Source organism: Magallana gigas, chromosome 7 (genome assembly GCF_963853765.1).
Source record: "Magallana gigas chromosome 7, xbMagGiga1.1, whole genome shotgun sequence".
NCBI lineage: Eukaryota > Metazoa > Mollusca > Bivalvia > Ostreida > Ostreidae > Magallana > Magallana gigas.
Genome location: NC_088859.1, coordinates 29416135 through 29439719, shown reverse-complemented (window position 1 = coordinate 29439719; position 23585 = coordinate 29416135). Strand labels below are relative to the sequence as shown.

The 23585-nt window shown below is 33.3% G+C and overlaps 1 protein-coding gene across 1 annotated transcript in view; it reads right to left on the bottom strand.

Moving 5' to 3' along the window:
• LOC105332564 (uncharacterized) overlaps positions 1-23107 on the bottom strand; it is a 65529-nt gene extending 42422 nt beyond the window's left edge. The window contains exons 1-21 of the mRNA XM_066089316.1: positions 22687-23107; positions 20736-20766; positions 19942-20035; positions 16832-16926; positions 15207-15428; positions 13505-13737; positions 12346-12556; positions 11991-12154; positions 11054-11294; positions 10119-10300; positions 8020-8197; positions 7509-7724; positions 7070-7240; positions 6542-6715; positions 5973-6143; positions 5274-5396; positions 4382-4585; positions 3973-4167; positions 3674-3880; positions 3209-3406; positions 1515-1715 (exon numbers count right to left, since the gene is read on the bottom strand). Coding sequence (XP_065945388.1) covers positions 1515-1715; positions 3209-3406; positions 3674-3880; positions 3973-4167; positions 4382-4585; positions 5274-5396; positions 5973-6143; positions 6542-6715; positions 7070-7240; positions 7509-7724; positions 8020-8197; positions 10119-10300; positions 11054-11294; positions 11991-12154; positions 12346-12556; positions 13505-13737; positions 15207-15428; positions 16832-16926; positions 19942-20035; positions 20736-20766; positions 22687-22761 — 3586 coding nt within the window. The 5' untranslated portion in view covers positions 22762-23107. The remainder of the gene's footprint in view (positions 1-1514; positions 1716-3208; positions 3407-3673; positions 3881-3972; positions 4168-4381; positions 4586-5273; positions 5397-5972; positions 6144-6541; positions 6716-7069; positions 7241-7508; positions 7725-8019; positions 8198-10118; positions 10301-11053; positions 11295-11990; positions 12155-12345; positions 12557-13504; positions 13738-15206; positions 15429-16831; positions 16927-19941; positions 20036-20735; positions 20767-22686) is intronic.
• Positions 23108-23585: the final 478 nt, after the last annotated feature.

The window sequence follows — 23585 nt, the reverse complement described above, 5'->3', positions numbered from 1 at the left end:
ATCTTCATAAATTGGTAGAAAAATTTGTTCTAGAAATAATTTCAATGTAACAATACAAAAAATAATTTGAATTTGTCTGCTGTTGTAACAATTAACATGCTTAGTAGAGATCCCCCTGAGGATTAATTTTTGATCCGTGCCTGACCTAGTAATAGCATCAATAGTGAAACAGACTATACTATTTTATGCAAAATGTTCCTTGAAAATGGCTCAATATACAAAGTTTTTATGAAAAACAGACAGCCATTATTTATTTAAAAACATGGTGTTGCACATCACAAGCATCAAACATGGCTATGATTTTATTAAGCAACCCAATGTTTATATTTTCAACCACTTTACATGTGGTTGAACACGAACGATAACTCTGTTCTGAATATTATCGTTTAGTATAAATAACCACTAGATGGTGAAATAAGACATACATCTTAAAAGATTTTCATGTTTTAACATAAGTCAAAGTAGGATATGATATGGAAAACGACCAGTACTTACGTATTTTGAGAATATTATTCGAGCACTTATACTTCCGCTCGAAATTACACAGGAACTAAACAAATCTTGGTATTAAAAGTCTCGTGAACTTTCATTCGAGCACCTCTTGATTTATTACATACTTAGCAACCATAAAGAAAACATTCCGAACACATTCGCAGGGGTGTTATAGTCTCGATAAAAACGCGCCTAACACGAGAGTCTATAACTTACTTTACATATAAGAGTAAAACCCAAAAATATGTGATATTTTTTTAAAGGCATTAAACATTTTTCTATATGCAAATTCCCTTTTAATTCATAAAAATAACCATAAAATTAATTCTATCAAAAAAACCATCCCACAGAAACGCAGTTACAATATTTAAATGTGTATCAAATAACGGACCGCTTTCTGTCGGCCCGTAATAAAGGTAAATGAATAAACACAATCATAATAATTAAGGACTCATTAACAGAAAAACGATTTTCTGATTTGTATGTGTGTTTTTCCCCCTTTTACCACAGATGATTTTAATTTTTACGGACATGTCCAATTCGTAAAAAATATACGCGTAAAAATTCAAATCGCCCCATTTTAAGACAAATTCGTAAAAAATCACAGCAGTAAAAATTACCCGTTATACGGTATAACATGCATGTATATTAATTATATCCTGAAAAACATACGATACAGAATCTGAATCATCGAACACTCAGAAACCTATAAAATTACTTCAATAATTTGATGAGGATAAAACAAACAGAAAGAGATCTGACTGACATACCAGTAATATATATACCCTGAGGTGTATCAGTTTTTTGCGTGTTGCAAGTTTTGTGTACTACAATTATCAATAGTACTCAATAGCCAGAGTTATTTCAGCCTGCTATATTTTTTGCAATCTAAAACTGATCCCATAAAAGCAAAAAATGAAACAGCACAAACAACCCCCCCCCCCCCCCCCCCAAATGTATCAAGCATCCATGCAAAATTGATGCCCTGATTGACCGTTTTATTCTCTGTGACCAGTTTATACCTTGGCACTCAGTGGGTGTGGTACCATTCCACGTCAGACCATCAGCGGCACCATTCAGTACACACTTCAATGCACTGTTGGCAGGAACAGTGAATCCAGCAAGGTTACAACCAAACGTGACCACCTTGTCCTGCTCGAATCCCGTCACATCGGTACTCAAGTACCCTCCATTTGGATATCCAGGGTCAGTACAGGTTGTTCCTATACAGAGAGTGCAAAATAAGTTTGTGTATATATAAAGATAAGTATAATTTAAACAAGCAAATCAATCTTTCATTGAATTTAGACTCTGAAATATTAAGCATTTCAGATGGGATTTTACAAATACCTGGCCGGCCGGTACTCTTTATGTTTATAAGTGATCAAAGCATTATGAAAATGCAAACTAGACAACATTGAGATGGTGACCATCTCAAAGGGCCCTGCTTATATATAGTGAACAAAAGGATAAAAAGAATTTCAGAGAATTTTGCTTTGACCTTGACCTATAACTTCGAAATGTTCCAGCTGGCATAGAACTTCTAATTCAATCTCATTACCCCTTACATTTAGGCATTTTTGTTCAATCTGAACATATTAATCAAAAGGGGAATAATCTATGGTCTAAAACTGATTATAAAGAGATCTGCTTTGACCTAGACATTGACTTTGTTCAAAGTCACTGCACACCATTAACCCAAAAGCTCTGTTTAAGTAAAGTATTAGCCAAAAAGGCTAGGTGGAGAGTATATATATGCTCTTACAAACAGGATTTTTGTTTGATCTGATATGATCTTGACACTTGATCTACAAACATCATTCAAGGTCACTGCATACCTTTTGATCAAAGGCATCATATGGGTGATGTATGAGCCAGATTGGAGCATAGAAAGAGAAGATATGCTTTGAACAAGGAGTTTCATATAAATTTGCTATGACCTTCACATTTGACCTTGAAAATTGGTTCAAGGTCACCACACACTCGTAAATCATAAACATGTTTATGTGAAGCATGAACCAAATAGGGTTAAGTGGAAAGCATTTTTGCTCTGAAAAAAGGATATTTGCATCGTCCGATATGACCTTGACCCTTGACCTAAAAACTTCATTCAAGGTTAATTCACACCCTTTGATCATAGACATTCTGTGTTTGAAGCATGAATTTGATTGGACCAAGGGGAGAGAAGATATGCTTCGGACAAGGATTTTATTTATAATTCTGCTATGACCTTAACCTTGGACCTAGAAACATGGTTTAAGGTCACTGCACACCCTTTACCCAAGGACTCTTTTTGGGTAAAGTATGAGCCAGATTGGGCCAAGGGAAGAGAAGATATGCTCCGGACAAGCATTCTCAGATGGACAGATTGACATTCTGATCACTTATATAGGACGCCCGCAGAGTAGGGCCATAATTACCATAGTCTCTTATCTTGGATACATTTCATTGACACACCAAAAACTATATCTGAATATGGAATGAAATACATGTACTTCATCTCTGCACTCGACCAGTTGATAGTCATGGGTGGTTTGATTTTAATTATCAGTTTACGCTGGTATATGTCAATTAGAGCATGGTTGAAGGTGATATATTGGTATATAAACAGACCATCAGGATCACAGCAGTAATACTTGAACTTTTAAGAAAAGCAAGAGATTGTTTTAGCTGAAACACAGTGTGCCACTAGAGGTCAGTACAATCTAAACCTCACCTTCACATCGAAGAGTTCCAAAGTCCCAGTTCCCATCATCCATACAGGTGACAGTGCTGTCATTGGTCGTGCTGGAGGACCCTTTCCTGGTCTGGAGATTTTCACAGGTGAAAGTAAAAGTAGCTCCATAGGTGGTAGGGGATGGAGTAGTGGAGTATGATGAGCCAGGTACTTTTACAGGGTTCCCACAGTCAATTACTGCAACCGCATTTAAATAAATCAATTCCTTGGCCAATTGAAATAAATGATCAAATGACAATCTGGATTCTTAAACATTTACTGAATTTGGTTATGAGATAACTACTGTATTCAATACCTTTGTCAATGTGTTGATATTAGAAATACCAATTTTTTGTCAAAGTAGCATGTGCATATATTTCTAAGATTTTTTTTTATTATATACAGATAACAATACATTAATACCAGGGTATATTACACAAATTACAGAGAAGTAGACTAACTCACCTCCACATTCATAAGGAGCACCATAGAGGGCGTAAGTATTGGTTGTCTTGTCATACAAGCACTGTTGCTGATTGACAAATGTGCCCTTCCCTTGGACATTACACGTCATGTTCAGATAGTCCAAGTAACTGACCGGGTTTGTGGTACTAAGAGTGGGGCGATTCTTTAAGTTCAATGTATTCAAGTCACTCACAGGGCAGGTTGCCACTGAAATTTTAATAAAAGTTCAAAGGAAAAATTCTTACAAGAAAATTAATCATTACAGGCACTATTTAATGTGATGTAGTTCTATCACTGACCTGAGCACTCCAACAGATTTGTGGTCTGTGAAGGTGTCCATTGCCCGTCTGACCCGCAGGTGAAAGTTTCTTCACCTCTAGACTTTACATAGCCCAAATCACACATGTATGTGATCTTGTCCATGTATCGATGCATTGCACGCTTTGTCATCAGCATTGCATTATTAACCACAGCAGGCTCAGAGCAGTTTCGACCTTTTTGGAGAAAAATAACAGAAAAATTAGCATAAGTTCCTTTAATTTTTCAGTTGATTCTAAATACAGAACTTAGAAAACTGTCGCGGTCAATATTGCTATTCATGAGTACAATAAACTGTTGTCATGCATGAGGACAATTGATTACATTACCATATTTGTCAATTATAACCAAGCAGGTACAAGTAGTATCTTATTTAGGCCTAACACTCACGAACACAGCTATGTCCAAGATGATAAACATCTCCTGCCCTGTTTCCATCATCTGGAGACTGAATGGTGTAGCCAGATCTACCATCCACATCAAACAGAACATATCCAGGTTGGTCACATGAGCAAGTGTAGGACCCAACAGAGTTTATACAAACCTGAGAGCATCCGCCATTCTTTGGACTATCAGCAGTGCATTCTTTAATATCTACAAGACAGAACAGAGTTTTCTAAAGTAATTCTTGAATTAGACCTTATTATAGTCTATATTCACTCAGGATTAAATTTTTTCAGTTGGCATTACATGTACTAATACTGTGGAATCATTTAAATTTGTGGGGGCCAATTTTCGTGGACTGTGACTATTTTGCTCATTCGCGGTGATGTAAATTCGTGGATGCGTTGGTTACTGCTTCAGTAACCAGATAACTCTTTATAAATTTGATTTCGTTGAGGATTGAAATTCGTGGGGAAGGGCTACCCTCGAATACCACGAAAATTGAGCTACCACGAATTTTAATGATTCCACAGTACTTGCAATTTGCCATATGACACAGTTAAATTTGTTTAAATTTATAGAGAGCAGCTAGTACCTAGTATTTCACAATTTTAAAGTCGCTCTCTGACCGCTGTATTGGAGATCAAGGACAATTAGTGAAAAAATAAAACCTTGCATAGGAAAAAATATATTCCTACACATCGATCAATACAGCAGCAAAAAGTGGCAGTTAGGATCAATACATATCAAGATCTGATCAATATATTATTTCTCAGATTTTCCTTTAACTTTGATTCATTAATTATTCATAATTTATTGAAGTTCATTTCTAGTCAGGCTGTTAAAATCTACAGCTTACATATGCTATATTTATTTGTTTATATAAACTTATCCTCACCGTCACACTGCCGTTTGTCTGCATTCAGTTTATAACCATCATTACAGGTACAGTAGAAAGAACCTTCTGTATTCATACAGTTCTGAGAACACCCTCCGTTTGTTGTATCACATTCATTTTGATCTATAATAGAAAAAAAAAACACGTTTTAAACCAATGTACATGTATTTTATTTTACATGCATTGTAACTTTAATTTTTATACACAGAAAACCATGTGTATTTGAATATTATATACAGGTCCACTACATATGAATACAAGGGTGTAGCAGCTGCTGAATAAGGATATGATACCATAATCATTATAACATAATGTTAAAAATTGGTATTTATATTATAAAATGGTAAATTCAAATAATAAATCTATACCCAAAACAGATAAATTTAAACTTTTAAAAATGTATCTCAAATCCTCATTTTGGTCATGATCTACTTCAAAATGAATTCTTAGATTTTTTTAACACAACATATTACCGGTATATACCATAGTCTGATCATACAGATGAAATTAATTATTATACAGAAAAAAGTGGTTGCAGAAATAAATAATGAATGCAATAATTCAATTAATTAACACAATGTATGTTTATCCATCTATCTTCAGAGTAAATTTAATTACCGGTATAACGCCGACATGTTATATACGGGTACATGTATTATATGGTTGCAAGAATATACCGTCCTGTAATCATTTTCTTACCAATACAATTGGGCACAGCATCAAAATTCCTGTCATCCCCACATGTAATGGTGGCAGATCCATTCACAATGTATCCTACATCGCAGGTTACTGTCAGAGTTTCTTGGAACTTAGGCAAGGTGGAAGAGGACACTCTGCCATTCTTTATTGCAGGAATGGGACACGTTGTTTCTGTAAAAGTTATAATTATTTTTTTTTAACCATTTAAGAAAAGGCTAAACTGTGTAATTGCTGTGAATATATATACTGTGGTTTCATTAATTTTCGTGGGTATCAATTTTCATGGATTTTCTGAAAACCACAGTTTCAAGGATACGTAATTTCGTGGGCAATGATCCAATCAATACAAATTGATAGTTGAAATTGAACTTCAATGAACATTTAATTTCGTGGATCAGCTTAACAATGAAATCCACGAAAATTGGTATTCAACGAATATTGATGAAACCACTTACAGTATATATACATGTGTACCTGAATTTATACATTAAGAAAATGACATTGTAAAGAAATCACACGATAGCTCTATGTCAAATCAAACATAAAACAAATCTAGCCATGATACATACTTATACACTCGGGAGCTGAAGCTGTCCATTGGCCTGTGGACTGACAAAACAAGATTGGTGCTCCAATCAACTGGTACCCAGCGTTACAGGTGTAGTTAACAATGGCAGCATACTGGTTGCCGCTGCTGGAGTAACGGCCATCGCTGATGGTAGACGGGGCCGGACAGCTAGCAGCTGGGGATAGAAATTAAATTAATAAGTTATCATGCATTCGTTACCATCATTTGTATAATTCTCACTTGGGAGGAATTATTTACTTGATTAACTTCAGCCAATTTTTTTCCCCTTCTTATACATTTATTTACAAAAAATTGGTTACTACATTCATGAAAATTAAACATAATTAAGTATAAAGATGCATATATCAACAGTCCATCAATTTTTACAAAACAATGCTTCCACAAACCTGCCAAACTCCATGCGAACATATTCACTATATTGCACATCTTTTAAACTGAAAAACCTTATTTACATGCAGTTTAATTGTTAAAAATTTCAGTGTTCGGAATAAAGAATATGGAGACTTACAAACACACTGTGGCCTGCTGGTCCACTGATTGGCCTGACACGTGATGTTGGCAGAACCCAGCAGAGAGAACCCTGGGAAACAAGTGAAGGTCACAAACGCTCCAAACACGACACCACTGGAGTGTGAAATGTAACCATTCTCAACAGCCACTGGCTCTCCACAGTAATTGGCTATAAAAAAAATGCTATAAGTTACTGTATTACTGGTGTACACATGCATGCATGGAATTTTGATCATGTTATATAATTGAATAAGTGTGAATAGAAAGGTTTTTTTAATCTTTTGTACTTAATTTAATTATCTCAATATTTGAAATTTTGTCACATGTAAACTGATCCAACATATCAATATCTTATTGCTACAAGGTCATTATGTTAACCACTGTAGATTCCTAATTAAAGACAAGAAATTAAGGATTAATATATGTGTATAACTCACGTTTACACTGAGGAATTGTACGAGTTCTCTGCTCAACCAACCATTTCCCTCCATACATGCACTTCATTCTCGCAGTGCGCAGATTCAATTCATCGGAATAAAAGCTGTATCCATTTTTACAGCTGACAGTGAACTCGTTGTCAAACTGACGTAATTGTAGAGCTGTCTGTGAGGGGTTCATCTCTGAGGCTTCTGTCAACCCAGGGTCTGGGCAGTCTATTAAAAAAAAAACCCACATTCTCTTATTCAGACAATAAAACATCCCTTCATCAAAAGGACATTAAAAATGTTTGTACATCTTTAATAAAACTTGATAAACAGATAATTAACTTTCTATGGAGCTTTAAACATCAAGCAATTTTTATTTTTATGTGATTCCATACTTATCATTTGGGAGGGGGTGCATTAAATTATAGATCATTTTTCCTTAATAAAACAGAATTAGTATCAAATATTAAACAACTATTTATAAGTACAATATTATATACAACCACTATATTTAAATTCTCACCAACAGAATAAAGAAATCTAAATCCTTTCTTGTTGGTGATAGCAGTAGATTTGAATCTGATGAACATTTTCCCATTGGGACTGTGAAAGGGCTGATCATTGGAAAGAGAGATGGTCGTGAACCCAGCTCCGGATCCATGGGCAGCAATTCCGGAATCATCTGTGCTATTGGTGTAAATCTAAAAAAGAAGATCTAGTCATAACTATATAGTATCATAAAGTCCCACGTATAGTATGCAACCATTTAATACACATCCCCTAAAGTTGGGAGTAAAATGTGTTTTCTAAGTATTATAACACATCCAAAAAATAACGTAATTTTCATTCGATCAAGATTGGCATAATTATGTTAACTCTATTGTGATTTGATCTAAATAAATATATATTTTTGTTTGTTTTGTCTTCTTTTCTTTTTCCTGATAATTCTGATTTTGTGACTTAAGGTATCCCACTCCTCACGTTTTAATTTCATTGGGCAGATGTTCATTATATTTTAAAGGAATATATGATTTTATTAATTTTAACCTCACAGAAAGATCATTATTTCATAATTACACAACATTCATACAGAAAATCCGTTTGAATTCAAGAAACAAACAAGTTTTTGGGGAAACTATTTTCTTGTGCGGAAGGTTTTTAGTCGAAATGACAGAAACAAGCAATTTAATGAATTTTCATTATACTTTTCTTTTTATCATTACGTACTTTACAAATTATTCACATTTTTAACATTTGATAGGTTTGTGACATGTTCTATAGGTCCTGTGTGACTTGTACATAACTAAAGAACTATATATGATAAGAGTTAAATTTGGCCCCCATAATTCACCATTTTTTAAAGTGTTTCGGTTACAATAAAATGTTATGTTATAATTTAGAAGAGTTCATATAAAATATATTTTTCACATATTTGTTTGATTTATTTGCACTGACTTGCAGTATATGACGTCAGAAGTGACGCTATTTCAAAAATTCAATCAAAATCAGTCGAAATTGACATTTTTCTCATCTTTTTACGAATGGGAAATATAGAGCGCATGCTTGAACCAGGACACATTTTTTGTCACTTATTAGTCTTGGCTAGATACATCTCTGATTAAAATATTTTGTTGGTTCAAGCATGCACTCTATGTTTCCTGAAAGAAAATCTTCTTGAAAACAAGCTTTTTTTATGCTAAAATGCAAAAATGGCGGGAAAAGGCTGTCTTTACAATGCCGTATTTCTAAATTGTGGGCACTTGAATCAAAATGAACATTAAGTTAAAACATCACATATATATCTGTACAAAGAAAACAAAGAATTACAGTAAAATAATGATATTCCTTTTAGGGGGCCATTTCAGGCCCATACCATATATAGTCCTTTTGAGAGAGTGATAGACATTTAGCATAAAATCATGCAAATATATATAAAATGTCTGAATTTTTTTAAGCCAAATTTTGCGAGAATTTTACCTTTGAAGCCATATTTTTTAAATTGACATCACATGTTTTATTATGTCAAAATGATACTGAATGCAAACTGGATAAGTCTTATAAAATTCTTGATATTCAAAATGTTTTTATTTCAAATCAAATTGTAACTATTACAGAAATTGTGTATTTTAAGTGCAGAAAGGTCACACAAAATTTATATGCAGCTTTGTACAATTGTTTTTCTTAATCCCTCTACTCAGTGTGACCATTGTGCATAATTAAAAACAATATTTCAAGAAAAAAGTTTGCGTAAATTAAAAAATACAGACAACAAATCCTAATCAGGCTGAAATCACATTTTAGGTGCAAAAAGGTCAGCTTAATTTAGCCATCACTCAGAGGGATGAACACTGACCTCCCATTATCTTTGCATTTTTTAAGTGTATTTTGTCTACAGATTTCAATGATATACTTCTCAATAATTTCTTGATACAAGAACACTGAGGAGTGGGATACCGTAACACTGGTAAAATCTGAATAAAAATTAGAACCTAGAAAATATATATATATATAATTATGCACATATTTACAATATTCTAGTTAGTTGTCCCCTTGTACAAAATATATTTCTTCACCTGATTTAAAAATTAATGAAAAAAAATTTGGAAAAAAACCCATGTTTACCTCAATGAAGTCCTCATTATCTGCAATTTCGAAACCCTTTGATCTATCCAACATAACCTTGACCCCTTTGCCACTAGGTATATCTATAGTCCAAGTACATGTCTGGAAATTGGCATAATTCACATTAGGATATCCCGGACTGGTTATCTCCCCTGCATCTGCAGTGTATCTAGCAACGCATCCTGAAATAGAATTAGGCACGTGTATCATCAGGGACTTGGATGGGGATTCCACTGGTTTTATAATTACAATATAGACAACTGAAAAACTTTTTTTTTATGATTTGATTGTTCAAATCCTATGTTTCTGATCCAACATGAGATACAATGTAGTTAAATCTTTTATATCCTTAAAAACAATATTTGAACGGAAACAGAAAATAATATTGGAAGTTCTAATTCCTTCGATGCATCCATATACCGTAATCCAGTGATAATAATACACAGTAATGTATATGTACCCCCCTCCCCCCCCCCCCCCCCCCCCCCCCACTTTGGGCTTGAAAGTGGTGAAAAAAAAGCTAGTTCGGATGTATAATAAGCATCCCAAAAATTGACCAAACGGTAACAGTTTTGCACACTCAAATTCATCGCAGAAATACACTACTGGAAATAGGAAAAACACGATTTTTAGATCAGGATTTATTGCAACTAATACATTGCGGTAATATCTTCATTTCATAATCAATGTTTTAAATAGACCTAGCATTAAATTTTCTACCATAAACAAATTAAACTACTTTTAACAAGCATTAATTGTTTTATCACAACAACCCCAATGTTTTTGGCCCAAATGACCTTGGATTTCACTATACGATCATACAAACTATAATCTATTTTCAAATATAGCATTCAATATGAAAATAATTATATGCACTTTGAATGCATCAGACTCAAACATTCATTTACAAGCAGGTTAAGAAGAAGAACAAATACCTTGTCTATACTTGAAGGAAAACCCAGTGCCTGACGTAGAACCACTGGTTCTCATGATGACGTACATCACATTGCTTGTGGAGAAAACGAACCTCTTCCCCATGACGGGCTCGGACTGGGAGAGAGGGAGGTCCACATTGTCGTTGTTACTGGCCGTATACTTCTCCAGGAGAGGGGCGCTGCCAGAGTCTCCATCACGAATCTCTATCACGTCATCTCCCATCAGGTCGATTTTCATTCTCTGAAACATGGGATATGCAAGTCTTCCATGAAAAACATTTATCTTTTTTTAATGAGTTTATTATTTTTTTTATTTTCTTCATTGAAAATCAGACATCAACCAGAACCTAAATATCATCTAGTTCTTTTGATTAAGGAGAGCTAGTAGAAATGAGAATTACTGTAAAGAATAATTTTAAGGTACCGGGTAAACTGTAATTGAAGATTAATCTGTATCCTTGTATAATTTTATATTTTCAATACTTTCCATCTTTAAAATTTACCCCCCCCCCCCCCCAAAAAATTGTTTATGTAACTGGGTCACCATTAGTCTTTCATTTTTTGGTTCAAGTGAACAAGGGGATTGTTCATGTTGACAATTCTAGTTGAGGTACCACACTCTGTTATGAACCCTCTCTTACAATATTGAATTGTTCAGATATGGGTCTACTCTGTGCCCTAGCGTCAAAGATTGGTGTCACCAGTGCAAGACATAAAAATTTCTGTAATTCTTGTATAGCTATTTTTCAACTATAAATAATTTACTTCAGATAAAATATTTGTGAGGATGATTTCATGGATCCAAAAAATTTACTAAAAAATTATGATCCAGTATCCCATTCACTTTAACTAACTATGAAACTCAGCTCCATGTAAAAACATGCAGTGGCACATTATATAGCAGTAGTGATTTGCATACATGCTGTGTACTGCATACCTCTAGGGTAACTATTTTCCGTCGTTCCTCAGCTCTAATAATCCACACGTAGTCCCGATTTCCCAGGTACGCGTTACTTCCATGAGAGCTAAATAGTGGAGGTTCCAAGGTATTGACTGTGGTTCTAGCGGTCATGTACAACTCTTCAGGATAACTATCTCGTGCTGAAATATTCAATATTGATTTCAATCTTTTGACCAATCCAATATATTTATATCTATTTGTTCTTTATATAGTTTATTGTAAGCATAATCAAGCAATTATATTTAATACATGTACTACTAGTTGCATAAAGTATTCGAATGATAAATGTACTGTTGTCTAATTGTTAAATAATAATGGAGTTTCCCCTTACAGCTATTGTAATTGGCTGTGAAGCCCACTTTCTCTGTCTGGGAATCTGTGGAGAATCGGATGATCATGTAGTTGTTGTAGCTTCTGTATCTGGCGGTTGAGAGACTAGGCTGTCCTGACAAGCGGGCCACAGAGCGGGCGGTGGACTCCGTACGGCCCCCAATAAGGACCTCCACAATGTCTGTGTCTTTCTCCGTGTTAAAGGATGTAAACTAAGGAAGAGAAGTTTATAACATTTGTTCAAGAACAATAATAACTCTTAATAAGTAGTATATCAAACATTACCAGAGGTTGATACTTTTAAAATAAGAAAATAACTTATACCGCAGGACTAAAATTATACCCTTCATCTCGCTCTCTATCATGTATGGTTATCACTCCTTCCACCAACCACGAACGATAACAATACATAACAGAGAACGAGATGACAGGTCTGTCTAATTTTAATTAATAGGTATACTACACAAATGTCACCTACTTCCCAAAATTTATTTTTTGCCAAATTCACCTATTTTTGTAGTGCCTGCATGGATTATATAAAATTTCTTTTAATGCAGTTTTTTTAAGTGTAATTTTTATGTTAGAATTCTTACATGCCAAAATCTTTCCAAATTAAGGGCTAAATTAACACTGTGCAAAAATAAATATTACAGTAAACAAGAGATGTTTGTAAATCACTTATTCCCCCCTCCCTTAAAAAACATCTGCGAAGAAAATGAACGGAATCTACAAATAATTGAAATTTTTTTTAAGTCCAAGGGGCATAAGTCTGTCGAAAATTGCTTGATCATATCCAAAAAATTAAACTTTATCTAGATATTATTATGATAAACCTGTACACCAAAATTCATTTCAATATGTATATCTTCTACAAAGAAAATGAACGGAAACTGCAAATAATTGGAATTTTTCTACACTCAATGGGCATAACTCTGTCGAAAATTGCTCAAACCTACCCAAAATTGAACTTGCCCTAGATAATACATGTACTATAATTAACCTGTATTCCTAATTTCATATCAATATGTGCATCCTCTGTGAAGAAAATGAACGGAAACTGTTGGTGGACAGACTGACCGATCTACAGACCAACCGACAGACAGCAGCAAAGCAATATGCCCTCCCTTCTTCGAAGGGGGGCATAACTATATCTATCTCACCTCTAAATAAATATTGGATCCTTCTGGTCCAACTATCGTCCATGTGCACACTTTGGAAGGTTGGTAGTTTGAGGGGTGGTTTGGAGATTGGATTCTTCCAGAGCTGGCAGTGTCTAGCAAGTAACTACATCTTCCTGCACACTCCACTTCATCCGAAAAATCTCCACAGTCATCCACGCCATCACAGCGCCAGTTGGAGTTAACACAGCGACCATTGTCACAGTGGAAACTCTCTGTATGGTCAAAAAAAAAATCAATATGATATATTTCTGTATTATTTCAAGATTAATTCAATGCATGTTTATATGGTTTTACTACTCATAGGAGAGCCAAGAGAGACGAAATCTTCAGACAAAAAATATCTTATTGCTTTTCATGGACAAACAAAAGTATTAGAGCATGCACTATATGACATATATATAATTTTGTTTGAAGTCAGAATTATAGATGCTTTAGGTTGACATCTGCTGTATTTAAATGCTATCAAACTTTAATAAAAGGGGTTTTTTTCTGGTAGAATACCTTAAACTGCAATAATGTATTTAAATGTACCAAGGTAACTACAGGTGCCACCACCTACGTGCTGAGTTTCAATCTCACAGGTATGATCTTACAGGAAATAATGCTTTGATGTCTGTTTAAAATACTAGCTAGCATGGAGATGTCAATTAAATGAACTTTTAAACATTGCAGAAACCATGAGTGCATGTTTTCGTATAGAACAAGTACATATATGGTAAATACACAGCATGCACTTCTTTGAGGTACTTTGCATGCTGAAAATATAACAGCTGAACACTAATCTCTGTGGCCCCAGCTGAAAAGGGAGACAACTCTATAACCTTAACATAATTAGTATAATATTGTAAATTTCATTACAAGGAAAATCAAGAAACTATACTAAAATGTACACATCGAGGGATGATGAAACCTTTAAATATTAGCAAATATCTTTAAACATGCATGATATATATATATATATATATATATATATATATATATATATATATATATATATATATATATATATATATATATATATATATATATATATATATATATATATATATATATATATATATATATATATATATATATATAAAGAAAAAATTAGGTTATCCATAATTCAAAAGACAGTCTGATTTTCAAAGATACATATGACTATCATGATCGATATCTAAGCATGGCTCAGTGACTCAAATAATTTAATTACACAAAAAACTAAAAAAAAAACACATATTGGGAAAAAAAATCAAATGCAGTTTTGTACTGTAAGAGGGTATTAAAAGTTCATATCATTCAGAAATGGCAATTATAATGCATGGTTTTGACAATTAGACCTTCATCAGCCCATGAAATTTACCTCAAGCATCATTTAATCTCGCACTTATAAATGCATGAATAGAGAATCATGAAGCAGTCTTATGTTTGAGTCAAAATTTCTACACAGTGTGACTGTCATTAAGTTTTACTACCCAAAACCACAGAGGTTTAAAATTGCATGTCTCCATCTTTACGTACTTTACGTCAATATTACTAAAGCCAATTCATGACACCTTTTAAGGTTTCCGTGAAAATAAATGAAATTTGACAATCTTGGGGCCAAATAATTAATTTCTAGACCCAAAAAGGTGGGTAAATATCATAAACAAGTGCAAATTATATTCGCCAAGATACTACTATGACTAAATGAATTACGTACGAGGTAAACAGGAAGTTCTTTGGCACATGAACGCCATCTTCATCAGACAGCTGCCTACAGTCCAAACGTAGTCACCGTCTTTCTTCTCTATGTAGACACAGTCTCCAAAAGTTGTGTCTGGGTTCCTCACCGACCATCGACCCTGATATATGGACGCTTCCGCCTTCATGTTCCAGGTGGTGGCTATCCCATTCTGAGTGGTCACACCCTTCTCGCTCATTCCTATAAAAATTCAACAACAAAAATCAATAAATTGTGGTGCTTCAAAATTATTTCAAATTCATTATGTTCATTTATAATTGTTTAACAGAATCTAACTTTTAGTTACCTTTCACTCTGTATAAATATTTAATTGTTCTACTTTTTCATTTCTTGTGTAAACATTTAATTGTAATAAGTTAATAGGATATTGTTGCATTTACTTATTACATGAATCTCTTTAGCTCATTCATCTTTTACTTAAAAAACAGTATTATTTCTTTAAGGCCATATATATATACATGTATATATATGTAAATACTGTCAGAGAGTATACATTTCAACTTTAAAATTAATCAATTATCATGAAATCTTCAATGTTAATTGCATCCTTATAAATTTACAGGCTTTCTATCGATCGTCCCTATACAGAAAGTGTGAAAGATTATTATCAAATGTGGTAAACCACCTTTAATTTCATTGCATAATAAATAAAACTCGATTTTCTACTTGTATTACCTGAGGCAAAAACACACAAATTTAAGCTTTACTGATTTAAAGTGCTAAGTAAAAGCCTGTTTTGTTCGCCCCTCCCCCATCCCTTTCAAATGAATAGTTTAATTCATCATGTCAAAGCTGCATTTGTAAATAATAATTATATAACTATCAACATAATTGCATTCCAGTTTGATGACAAGTCCCCCTTTTCATCTTCATATCATTGCAATGTATTGTCGTTATTAATAATATTCATGATTTCATGTAAAACAATGTGCGCATATCTTTTCAGGTATTAAAAACACATACCGGTATTTATTTGGACAAATGAAGGAGTTTTTATCAATCTTATAAGAAATATGTATACTTCGATCTAATTGATTATATTAATTTTACTCATCCTTCAGATTAGTTTCATGATTTTTTAAAGTTTTTTTTTTCAATGTTTTTATTTCATTTTTGAGGGGTGGGGGTGGAAGTGAGATGTTAATCCTTGCTGTAGATGGTGTTGGAACAATGTAATGGTCGGATGGAGCAGCAATTACTTACAGTTGGGAAAATGTAATGGTCAGATGGAGCAGCTATTACTTACAGTTGGCATTCATATTATACTGCCTACTACCTTTCTGTGGTTTCTACCCCATTAAGAGTGGGTAACTTGTCAAATCAGATAAATAAACATCAGAGATGAATATTTAACAGGTATGCAACAAAGCTGACCAGTACCACGTGGGTATAGAAAGCCTAACAGCCCCGGGGTACAAGTCTATTTATCGAGACTATTTTCTCCATCAGTCACATCACGCCATTAATTCCATTACAGGTGGCATTGATATTTCAACAAACACTTGGGTCTACAACATAGCCTCGGGTGTAGAGATTTATGTGCGAGGTGTTTTCAGTAAGTTACCCAGTCTGTTTATACTTACCCGTCCAAAACTTGTTGGTGTTCCGCACGGAAGCGAAATCACCAACATTCTGATTGGTGAAGTAGTCGTCAATGGTAACCATCTCTGCACCATTGCTATACAAAGAAATCACAAAATTCTGAATAATTATCAGCTAGCATATTATTTATATTTCAGATCCAGGTGAAAATTACAGAAGTATAAGTGAATTTAATTAACCTACAACAAATTGTATCATAGTAAATAATTAAATTTTTTTTTAATTACATACTAGATTTTGACCCGTGCGTGCACAGGTTGACATTATGTCGGGCATTTACGAAATAATTACATTAAATTTGCAAACCATGTTGACATTCAGAATATAGTTATATATAGAGTTATCTTCCACAATTTCTTTTATGAACAGAATATATATAGTAAATTTTGAATGAAAATCTACACTTATTTGTATTACATGTATCGTTTTTAGCCGGGCTCTGCTGAAAGCAGAGTCCTGGCTATAAGCAGGCAAATCGCCAATGTTACTATAAATAGCACAAATAAACAAAAAACCAAACAGCGTCAAGATAAAGCTTCCGCTATACCAAATAGTTACACAAAGAGCCACGTTTTGTCAAAAGTGTTGGCATATTGTTTCTTTTTTTTTAATTTCTAATGAAATGTCTATCTTTTTTAGTTTTCTTATTAATAACGTGTTTTTAAAACATTACTATGCATTTTGGACACATACAATGCGCATGAATTTCCATGAACTACTTTGCTGGGCGATGAAGAAACGGGGATTGAATATACATGTATAATGCTTGTTGCAAAATTCAAGGCAGTAACTGTTGAACTTTTTTACTTCTACTAGACAGACATATTTTTTGTTTATAGCCGCTTACAAAATTTGGTCGCTCTCTGATGCTTTGCCGACATTAAAAGCATGAGAGAGAGAGAGAGAGAGAGATTTTCAGTCTTTACTACACAATATGCATAAAGACACACCAAAAGAGCCCGGCTTTCAGTACTTCAGTACTTTGATTTAGTTTATCCATGCAAATGTGATATTGTGGAAACATAAACTAAAGAGCATCCTGTGATTTGGCTTGAATGTAATGGGCATGCGCAAGATTGTAAAATCTGAAATATTCAGACGATTTCCGGATTTTTTAAAGGAATTTTCTTGCATGATTATTAATTAGTGAAAACTGATTGAGAAAAAATAAAAACAAATTGGCATTCTCCAAGTACCAATGATGTTAAAAATATATAAAACAAAATTAAGACAGTAGTCTTACGATTTCTCGATATTTAAAAGCCCATTGAAAATTTGAGTCTATTAATTCAATATAGTAGTATAGATATGGTATAAAAGTACACTTGATGTACGATCTAGCTGGCGTAGACAACGATAAATATAATGATATATAACCTACATGTATGAACAAATTGTATGTATGTATATGGATAAAAACATTGACTACAACATTAAAACAAGGCAATTTTAGCTTAAAATGCAATAAAGATTATACCATATTGCTCTCTAAACATAGTTTTTACATGTATTACTTCCTTGAAGATGCATGTGTATAAATATGCAACTTTTAACAGGATAAAACCAATCTTCAGGGTTGAAACTTGAGGAGACAAATATTTCAAGGAACATTGTATTTTAAACTTGCAGGCTCAGCATAATTCATCAGACATGAAAGTAAAATGAATATGATATCATGATTCAAAGAAACACTAGGAAGCTCAGGGCAGTATAGGTTGAAATTTAGAGATGATATGCACTAGCTTACAACATTGCACCTTGCATCATGCAGTCTTGATAATATGCATGTCACTTTTACGATATAAAAAATTGAAATATAATAACGTTATATTTTACTTCTTTTTTTTTAAATAAAGATGCATGTATTTACTGATAGGTACAAGTAAAGACTTAGTTAGCACTGATGCATGTTCGTGGATCTTGTTCAAATTACCAATAGTGTTGAATCATATGCTTTTTTGATAATCAATATCCTGCAATCATATGTTTTTTGGTACTTTTTGATATTTTACTTTAAGAATAGAAAAACTTCTTGAATGATCATCATTACTGCAAAAGTTTTATCATGATGTTCGTTAAAATGTAACATATATGCAAGTCGGGACATTTAGTCAACTAACTGATATTTTGGTTCCTCTGAAACATTATGCTGATATCACAGTAATTAAATCCTAAGCTAAGGATATCTAATTCATTTTTCAATATTTTTCCAGGAATCTTAAACAATTTATATATCTATAAATAAAAGCAATATGCCCTCCTTTTCAAAGAGTTAATATATTTTTGCATTAAGTTTACTGTGTATTTCCTCCTCTGAAATCTAAGCTAGGATATACGTATACCTGCAGTAATAAAGTGCCAGGTTAGCTTTACTAACAAAACTGAATAAAGATGAAACCTATAGTAGTCTAAATGAATCTGTCCACATATGAATTTATTTATAATTTAATTATAACACATTTTTTGAACTTGATAGGCTATTGTTAATCTGTATTCAGTGCATTAATGGACAAGGTTTACCAAGTACATACTTATATACAGGGTAATATCTTTTGCTACATTGATAAATTCAGAAAGGTTCAAAAAAAGATAATTCAGGCTATGGAGGTAAACGTAGCAATCATTGCAGAAAATATAGCATTATTTACATAACCTGTTCATGTTGGTCATATTTTCTGCATTGTTCATGCACTGACTCCTTCATACCTGCATGCTTGAATCACCATGCAAATCAGCAAGCAATTTGTTGCTTAAATACATGTATTGTATTTTTGATCTATGCATTGTAATATATTTACATTTGTACCTGCAGTGATACTGTTAAGAAAAAGTCCTTTTGAAGGTGAAATACTATTAACCTTGGTTATCTTAACATAATATAGTGATTTCTTTCACAATCTACAAAATTTTGAAGAAAAAGTCTGTTTTTCACAGAAATATTTTCAGTACCCTGTGCAATATGCAAATTGAGTGCAGGAGATGTGCAAATCATTCTCTTAAGGATGATGGAAAGGAATTTTTTCTATTTTCACAATGAAAAGTCACACCACATAATTATAGGGCTTGGCTCCTGTTGATATGGTTGACTTACCCCTTGCACACCCGATACGCATTGTCCCACGTAGAGCTGGTGAGGGTATCTTGGCCATATAGTCTGTAGCACATAGTTCCCGACAAAACCCATCCTAGATAACACAGTACAATACACACGCTTCATTCTTAAATGTGTACAACAATATCAGTAACAGTCTACTTATTTTCAGATTACACTCGATCAACAGAAATTTGGGTTATGTATTTCTTTAATACGCACAAAAATTTGATACAGAATATAAATATCTTTTAAAGATTTTTTTTATCTTCATGTTGTAAAGGTATGTCTTTAGCAAAAATGAGATTCCTTTAAAAAAAAAAATTCAATTATTTTCGATATATTTAAAGATTTATTTAAATATAAAATGATGATTTCTTGCTCTGAATTTATACAGTATCAAAGATTAATGCCATATAAGAAGATGATTTACATTTTTTTGTTCTATAAAGCCTTGTTCTTAAGCATGATGGAAATATTTCAAGTTATCTTAAGTTTGTTTCACGTTCCTTGTGGTTTTAACAGAGGGGTGGATGTCTTGTTCTAATTTATCAAATACCAACTTAAAAGATAAGTACCAGCATATATGGACGACTAATTAAATAACTACAACCAAAATTTAATTTAACATATGAACATTTATATATATTTTAAAAAAAACGGATATGGTAGCCAAGTCAGCTGACTATAAATTTAAGAATTTAAGAGTATTTTTCGTTTGGCCTAAAATTCATGACAACTCAGTCCATTTAACTCCAGCTATTATGAATATAAATCTCTGAAGTCTTACTTACCTTCTGAACAGGTGTGTGTAATTTGAGTACCCTACCAAAAAGAAGAGAAAAATAAAGTTATAATTCAGGAAATTCAAAACAAAAATGAACTGTACTGCTATATATACAGCATGTTTCAATCAACAACCATGCTTTTCACAAATAAGAATGCCTCATAAACTCCACTACTTGAGAGAAATTTAACCAAATAAATGACAATTTCAGTAGGTTTTTTCATCAATTATATAATTGAGAAAATTAAACTTTCTGTTGTCATTGAAAATTGTCTTTAGAATGAACCGTTTGGCTTTTATAGCCATGATTCCTTGGATCACTATTAGTATTATGTATTTGCACAACAATTGTTGTGAAATCAACATGTATACATACAACATACTCTACATTAATTCATCATTAATTTATAGTTATAGGATATAAATCTATATATATAAAGATAGGCCAGGCCCCTTAGTCTCAGGATTGTTGTCAGATATCTAGGCTATTTCCCCAACGAGTCAGTAAGGTTTTGTAATTTGAAGCTCGAGGAATTCAAAAGGTCTCTACCATAAAAAGAAATAGGTCTTCATTTAAAAAGAAAGGAAAAAAAAAGAATATTTTCACATAAAGGATCGGCGGTTTTGACTTGAGATCTTTGTAGTTAATAATTATAGCCTTAAATTGTATTGCAAGTCCTTGCTAGCAAATACATTATTTTAACCTTGAAGTTTTTGCTCTTTATTTTAGATGTCTCTAAAATTCCTATTTAAATAAGTACATTAAAATCAATTCATTACTTAAAATAAATGTCAGGTCAAAACATCAGACAGAAAATATTCCCTCAAAATGTTAGTTCATGTAACACATACATGTATATCTATCTAAAATGATGTGAGTTGATCTTAATTAATATATAAACTGACCCATACTTGGCTAAAATGTGAAAACACTTATACCTCTTTTGGACACTCTTAGATACATGGGGACATCAAACACGAATACAAAATTTAAAATCAAAGAACCCTTTGGCCACAAAAAGTTTGAAGCATTTTGCAATCAAAATTCTTGATTTGGTGGACCATGTTTCTTAGGAATGCCAATATTTCTGGCCCAAAAGCATTTTCTCAGCATTTGATTTAAATGCAAATTCACTATTATACAATTTTGGGGTGTGGCATTTGTTTTTGAAATCACTCAAAATCTTAGTCATGTTTTCATTTATTCTGCAATACAACTTTATTGGTGAATTTTATGTTCGCTACCTGTGTAGAAATATGATAAAAACATGGAATCAAAGGTTAATTCAGGTATCAATTCTATGGAAATAAGCAAAGGATAATATTAAAAATGAATGAAAAAGATAAAAAAAATTAGGGTGTATTTTTAGGAATCTTGATGAACGTATGTAACATATTTTGGGTGGAAATAAATATATTTTATGTCTTGGAACTAAAATGTTCCACAAGTTTTCAGTTAGTGCTGTAGCTAAATTTCTTTGACCATACACATGAGTGAGTGAGAGAGAGAGAGAAAGAGAGAGAGAATGGGATTTTTTGCCTTTAACAGTGCTCTAGTCCTAAACAGGAACAAGGCATCGCCCTAAACTGTGTTCCAACTGGTTGCCCATCCATTCACATTATAATGTTTGGGTTTTAAATTCTTCAGTAATTACAATGAACCTAAAGTCGTGACCCTTCTGTAGTCTAAATATACACAGAATGTCTACGGGAAAATAACGCGGACGTACAACCTTCCTCTTTCATTTGTTTTACACTTGAAAGCGTCAACTGTGCGTGAAAAATAGCGTACGCATTAATTATAAATGGAAATTTGATTAAGCCCAAGAACATGTGTACACAACACATTCACGTCCATGTCTTCTATACAGTGCTTGCAGTTTGTGACTGGAAAACTGGGAATGTAACTTATCATTCATTAATAATTATCGATTATTCAGGTAAACAACCAAACTTACCTGGGATGCTGTCGCAAGGCATAAAATCCAAAGAAACGAGCACAACTGTCCAAATTCCATAGTTTTTGAAGTCATTTCTAAAGAATCATAACCCCTTTAGTCCAAAAATTTAACAGATCGTCAATTTTCGATCGTTCCGAGCACGCAAGAAGCGTGGGGCACAAATCCCGTAACGTCCCAGCCTCTGAATCAATCACGTACCCTCAGGTTTTTTTGCGATCTCCCGGTAATAGCAAACAACTGAAGTGCCACACCCCACGTGGGTTTTTTTTAACCGGAGCTTAGAAATTTCACGGTCCTTTGAACCTCGCTTGTGACTTGGTCGGCACCCTGTATTGGTTTTCGCAGATTGGCCTTATATACTTGTGCTTTAAATAAACCCGGGGTGTATCCACAATGTTTCCTTACGCAACAATAACCATTCTGCGAATGATCACGATCTTAGGTGCGCGTTAGTAAAGAAATTAAGACTTAAAAATACTTTTTCATGACACATAACAAAATTGATCATTCTTTGATCAATAACCGATCATCGCGTGTATTTGAAGCAGAATTTGCATGCAGGGTCCTTTCCAACACTTGTTTAAACACTGTACATTCCATGCCCAGGTAAAACCAAAATCCATCACAATTGTTATGTATTTTTTATGTGACAATTGAAAATGAATGTAGAAACTATTAACATACACTTGGTATATATTCATGGAAATTTAATTTGAATTCACATGACAGAGTAAGGTCATTCTCTCTCTCTCTCTCTCTCTCTCTCTCCTCTCTCTCTCTCTCTCTCTCTCTCTCTCTCCACTGAGCGAGTACGAAACTATAACAATGAAATATAATAAAATTGTAAAACTATTACAAACCCCGTTTTTAACCTTTAATATTTGAAAGAAATATAA